The 6,380-nt window shown below is 40.7% G+C and overlaps 1 protein-coding gene across 1 annotated transcript; it reads right to left on the reverse strand.

Annotated features, from left to right (window-relative positions):
* Nucleotides 1-3,161: 3,161 nt before the first annotated feature.
* Nucleotides 3,162-6,380, reverse strand: b2m (beta-2-microglobulin). Its single transcript, XM_012876758.3, has 4 exons — nucleotides 6,234-6,380; nucleotides 5,195-5,467; nucleotides 4,551-4,582; nucleotides 3,162-3,548 (listed from the first exon to the last, which is right to left on the reverse strand). Exons 1-3 carry the CDS (start codon nucleotides 6,295-6,297, stop codon nucleotides 4,569-4,571), a joined length of 351 nt encoding a protein of 116 aa, XP_012732212.2. The 5' UTR covers nucleotides 6,298-6,380; the 3' UTR covers nucleotides 3,162-3,548; nucleotides 4,551-4,568.

Consider the following 6,380-nt stretch of genomic DNA (forward strand, 5'->3'; position numbering starts at 1 on the left):
GCGCTATTCACCACTGGCTGTAAATGCCCGCATTGATGGATATTCCCTCTGTCAGTCATACAGTATATAAACTAAAGGTGGGATCGAGACAAAGCTATAGACCAACTTCTACTTGTTACAGTTTTCCATTGTAGAACCAATCCATTTAAGACATCAAAGGGCCAAGGGAGAACGATATAATAATAGTAAATAAAAAATAATAATAACTTTATCTATAAAACACTTTCCAACAAAGTGAAGAACAGTACATGATAAAAATAATAAAACAAGGAATAAAACAATACAATTTACAAACAGATAAAAACATAGCAACCAAAAAAAAAAACAGCAAAAAATATAAATTAAAATCTAACTTTAGGCATCAAATTAAGCCGCATAAGATAATGTGAACAAGTGGGTGGACTTTAAAAACTTCCATAAAACATGCCTACTGAATGATTGGAGGGAGATTGTTCCACAACGACGGGGTATGAAAGGAAAAAGCACGCTCCCAAACAGTTTTTCCTTTTAGCCTTAGGAACTTATAGAAGACCTGTACCCTGAGATCGGATAACACGGGATGGAGCATACAAATGCAGAAGGTCAGAGAGATAAGAAGGCGCCAGACCATTTAGTGCCTTGTAGGTGGGCAGCATGACCTTAAAATCAACTTGAACCTGACAAGTCAACCAGTGGAGAGATGTCAGTGCTGGAGTAATATGCTTGTATTTGCCAACTTTGGTTAACATGCAAGCAGCCATGTTTTGAACCATCTGCAGGCCTCTAAAACCTTTCCTAGGGAACCCAAACAGAGTAGCATTACAGTAATCAATGTATGAAGATACAAATGCATGGTTAAAAACTTTTGCTTTTTCTTTTTTTCTTTTTTACAGATCCTGTCTGGCTGTGTAGCACTAAGGCAACCGCAGACCCTTGAGGTCCCCCGTGTCTCACAGCACAGGCCTCAGAGAGATAATTATATTCAAGCTAATAATCTGATATCTCCCTGTAGGATATCAGCCATATGAGAACATTTGCTTTAACTCCAGTAACGTGTTTAAGTCTATCCAAAATACAGTGGTGCTGGAATGAGGGGAAGATGGAGCAGGAGGGAGGATTCAGAGTAGAGCCACTGCTCCTCCACGTCAAGAGGAGCCAGTTGAGGTGGCTCGGGCATCTGGTCAGGATGCCTCCTGGACGCCTCCCTGGTGAGGTGTTCCGGACATGTCCCACCGTGAGGAGGCCCTGAGGAAGACCCAGGACACGCTGGAGGGACTATGTCTCCCAGCTGGCCTGGGAACGCCAATGGATGGATGGGGTCATGTGGGTTCACTGAGCAAGATGGTCGCTTGATGTGAAATCGTCCGTAAAAGCTCTCGAATTTGCCGGTCAATTTTGGCTTCTTTGTTAATAAGTCTTAAAAAGAGAAGCCAGAGAGTATTCTTCGTTTGAAAGGTGATATTTTAGCAATTATGACGACTAAGTCAAAGTGCCAGAGCTAGCGGCGCTAATGAGAAATTTGTTAATGTTAGCCCTAGCCAAACTGTTGACAAAAGTGTAGTAGCTGCCAAGCAACCATCTTTGGAAAGAGCTAACGCAGAAATGTTGAAATTTGACCCGCTTTTGTCGAGTTTGTAAGATGACATGAACAACATGAAAGAGGTTAACTCGGGGTTGAGAGCGGATGTAGATGGTGGATTGCAACGGCTGGATGAGGCAGAGCATCGCATTTCTCAACTTGAAGATGACAACTATGAGCTTTGTAAGTCTGCTGATAAAAGCGGCAGAAAATGTGAGGAGTTATATCCAGCTATAGAGGATGCAGCTAACAGAGATAGACGTCAAAACAGGCGACTGATTGGACTAAAAGAAAAGCTGGAAGGTGGGTAGGTGGATGAATGCGTGAGGAACGCACGTCAACGTATTCATTGTAAAATTGTACACCGGTACTATTATACGTCATCGAAAATGTTTAAAATGGGTCTATTGCAAGACAATATATGCTGGAAATGTGGTAAGGACACCGGTACCTATCTCCATGCTGTCTGAGAATGTATCTGGGTGTTTCCTTTTTGGACCGGAGTCATTGAAAAACTAGAAAAGTGGGTTGGACTGTCCATACCTAAATCAGCACAGCTGTGGTTGCTGGGACGTAAGTCTCTCATGCTGCCTGGATTTATACAAGAAAGATTAGGGCTTGTGATGGCTGGAAGACTTATTCTGCGGAAAAGTCCCCACAGGCCTCAGATGGAGGAATGGATTAAACTCAAAACAGAGACTGCTTTTAATTGAATCACTGCTCACTAAGCTAAACAATATCGAGCCAAAAACAAGTCTTTTTGTCTCACTTATCAGGTCAAATATTTATTCCACCGTATAGTGACCGGGAATGTGCCTTTTTTCCCCTTTTTTTTATTTTTTATTGTATAAAATTGTGTTGTTGTTCTTGTATTTTATACTTGTTTTTTGTTGTTTATTTGTAAACTTAAATGACTTAAATGAAAAAAAAAACCAATAAAGAAGTATACATTAACAATACAAAAAACAAAATCAATATTTTAGACAGGAAATGCTGTTTATCTAAACACCCGTGCTCGCTCTACAAATTCTAGTTTCTTCATGTTTTCAGGGATTTTTATTCTGGATATGGTTCTTTATTATTTAGGTTATTGTTTCATATTTTGCTCTCTGTAAAGTTAATCTTCTTCATCCATTTATTTGAGCCACCTGTTTCACATCCACCACACTCCTACCAACAACACACTCCTGTTGCATGGAGTCCTTGTCAGGTTCTTGTTATTTATCTCAAGGTTTGTCCCAGTTGTTCTGGTACCTCACTTAATGCCATTTCTCCGCAGTGCCCACCAGTTCATATATTTTTTTATAATACATTTTTTCTCTAATTGATCCCGTGTTCCCATCAATCTGTTCAGATCTTCATTTGTACAAAAAAGTACAGATTTTTAAAAATAATTTCTCAAAATGTAGAATTGTTCTGTCAACAAAAACTAAACTTTTACTCGAACCTTATTTACATTTAAACCATAATTACACATTTATGAGCTAACCCTAGTTTAAGGTTTTTGACCTGGAATAGGTCTGTAAACAGTTATTTTCTTTTCTAATGAATTATAATTTTGTATCCATTGTAATGGTCCAAATAACAAATGACAATAAAAAACTATTATCAAGAGGCCTTTATTTATTGACAATAATCTTAAACCAAAAATCAATAGAAAAAAAACGGCAGACCTCCGCCACCTTGTTTAATCTGGCCAATTATCCTAGAAAGAATCTAACTTACAAGGTTTACATATTAAACAAGAAAAAAAATCATTTACAGGATGTAAAGAAATAAAAACAACACGCTTAAATTACAACATAGTTATAAGCCTTAGCCTTGTGTCTGTTAACTGAAAAAGCCTAAAGATTTCCCATCACCTTTCTAACTAACTCCTGATTTTTCTTAGACTGAAAGAGAGAGCAAAACTGAGGAAAACTGCTGTAGCATGGTGATGAAACGATAAATCAATGATGCTGTAGAGGAGGACAGAACATCTGGTGTGATTCTGAAAAAGAAACATCACAGCATTAGGACACATTTAGATTCAAGCGTTCAAGTCCTGCTGAGGAGTCACTGGGTGCGGCCAAATATTCCCAGCAGGGTAGAACTGGATACAAACTGGTCAGTCACTTCCGTGTCGTTGCCATAAAAACATTGTTTAAACGAGCTAGCATTCCACAGCCATTGGCAGACGCTGCGGTACATGCTGCAGGCATTACTATCAGTGAAAAATCCTGAAAAATTCCTGATTTACATTTCAGAAACCTTTAGGACACTAAATACAGCAAAACACTAAAATATCCGCTTTAAAGGATTACAAGGAGGGGCCGCTGAGTAAGGAGGAGCTTCAAAAGACGTCCAATAGTGCCTGAGCAGATCACGCTTTGAAGTCAAATTATTTCAAAATGTAACTACAAAAGCTTGGAGGGGGAAAAAAATAATGTTCCGACATTAAAGACGTGTTAGCCAAAATGTGTCGGAACAGGACCAAAGAATCACTTGGGAAAAAATCTCAATGGGGCTTTCTAGTTTTTTGTTTTTATTAGCCTGCTGATTGCTGCGTCAGACCATTAAATGTATGCAAAATAGTTTAAAAATATACAATATAAATGAAGATGGTAAATTAGGGTCTGGATGTTATTTCTGTCCGGATCTTGTGCTTTTTGTCTAGAACAGCCCTCTCTAAACCGGAGGATCAAGCAGGAAATGCCGCTCCACATCACTGAGAATGTTGCTAACTAAAAGCAATCGAACAATGTAGTTATCTGTTTAATCCTGTTATTGTGCGTCTGTACCAATTTAATATCTGTTCTTCCATTTTCCTGTCGATTTTTTTTCTCCACCGGACTGAAAAAGGCTGCGTTAATAAAGCCCGAGCGAACGTGACTCGCTCGTTTCTCCGATCCCCTCTGCTAACTAAATGCTGTTAAGAACCTGGCTGAGCATTAAGGGCGACCTGGCCGCACCCATGAAGCGTCTGCACTGAGAGCAACAACAAGAAACTTACCTGCATGGCCTTCTGCGCTTACATGTTGGGCTCTGCGAAAACACAAGACATCGACATGTTATTCGTCTGAGGAGTCGGCAGGAGCGTTTCTGTGAGAGTGTGTGCGTGTGTGTTGCCACAAAATGCAGCTTCCCATAAGGCCGTGCGTCTGAGTCAAAAGTGAAAACGCATGCGACGCAACAATTTACCGCGAGGTAAAAATGAAAGAAATAAACACCACATCAACACTAAAGTTTTCTTTTTCTTCTTTTTGCCTTTACACCGGAACCCGTTCCCCGGCTACCAAAGCACAACGTTGGAGGAACGACTGGATCAGAAACCTCCAGGTTCAGTTTAATGAGATTTATATACGATCAGAAGTGCTACTCAGAAAGCCTGACCAAATGAAATACAACAAATTCAGATTTAGTTTCACTCTGTAAACGTTCCCCATGTTTAAATTGTTGTTTATATGAAACTATTTTCCCCCTAACCGTGCCCTGTTGGTCATGTGACCGCGCGTGATCAGGCTCTGGAGCTTGCCAGGGATCTCAGAGGGGAAATCGAAAGTATACCGACTGAGCCGAATTCAGACTTAGGGGAATTCCTGGAGCCACACATAAAAAAAAAATTATTGAAGAAATATTTTAAGTGAGCAAACTTACCCCAAGCATAGTCTTTCTGGTTTCCCATATGAGTGACCCTGCAGGTGCACTTCTCCCCGTTGTTTGGAGTGAAGCTGGCGCTCTTTGTCAGGTGGAAGTGCCAGTCCTGTTTGAAGGCCAGATCGGTCTGCTTGGGATTGGGGAGGGGGGCGTCATTGCAGAGGAGGTCGATGGTGATGTCAGGGGGGTGGAAGTTGCTCACGTGGCAAATAAGAGTGTTGTCCTTCCCATACTCCCCGGGGTCACGGCTGTACACCTGGACTTTGGGTGGAGCTGAAGCGAGAAGGAAACAGTTCAAATGTTATCATTTTACAGAGAGATGTTAGTCACAGAAATAAAGGGAGTTTTTTTTTGTAAGTGGTTGCCACTCGATGTCTCGTCATCAGGCCGTTTCTCGCACTAACATGTAAACATCTCCCATTTCGACGGCCTGATGTGTTCTTGTTGGCAGCCAGAAAGTCTCACAGCTGTTTATTTCTATTTCGCTCCAAACAGCAAACCGCTTTTCTCAGGAGGAAGACAATAAAGCTTTAATCCAGCTGATGCTCATTCATTTAGCCCAGAGGAGCAATGACAGAAAGGGTTCAGAGAAACCTCCCGAAGTCAAGCACCAGGACAAGTTAAACAGCACTTAGCATGGACCACCAGCAGGGGGTGCTATTCAGCAGTTTGCTTAAAATCAGGGTGAATCGAAACTAAACTCAGATAATAAAAAAAAAATCGATCATTATTTCTGCTTTTTGTTTATCATTTGCTCTAATTTCCACCAACATTCATGCTTTTGATGGATTATCTCAAAGAAGAAAAAAAAAACTCTGAACAAAAGTATAACTGAGTTGTGTGTCTATTTAGGCCTCATCTTAATCGCCTAAACAAATAAAAGCTGTCGGTCCTGTCGTCTATAACATGTCTGCTGAACAGGACAGGCCTGTGTATAACAGCAGGGGAACGTTCCTCCTAGAAGTAGAAACATTTTCTGGTATACCTGATGATGGCCTAGCTGTTCTACTAGAATAAAACAGAAAACGGCAGTACTTACTCTCTTTGGAGTTCACTGAGCAGCAAACAGCAGCCAGAAAAGCGAGACAGAGTAGCAGCTTCATTTCTGCTTGGTTTTGTTCTTCCTGAAGGCGCTGAAAGTCAGACACAGGAGCGGCTCCTTGTCTGTTTTCTAAATTCTAAAGCG

The sequence above is a fragment of the Fundulus heteroclitus genome, chromosome 17 (assembly GCF_011125445.2).
Source record: "Fundulus heteroclitus isolate FHET01 chromosome 17, MU-UCD_Fhet_4.1, whole genome shotgun sequence".
Classification (NCBI taxonomy): Eukaryota; Metazoa; Chordata; class Actinopteri; order Cyprinodontiformes; family Fundulidae; genus Fundulus; species Fundulus heteroclitus.

Coding starts and splice junctions, on each gene's coding strand:
- b2m (XM_012876758.3), bottom strand. CDS start 6,297: ATGAAGCTGCTACTCTGTCTCGCTTTTCTGGCTGCTGTTTGCTGCTCA. Junction 5,468..6,233: donor CTCAGTGAACTCCAAAGAGA/GTAAGTACTGCC, acceptor TTCTCGCTTCAG/CTCCACCCAAAGTCCAGGTG.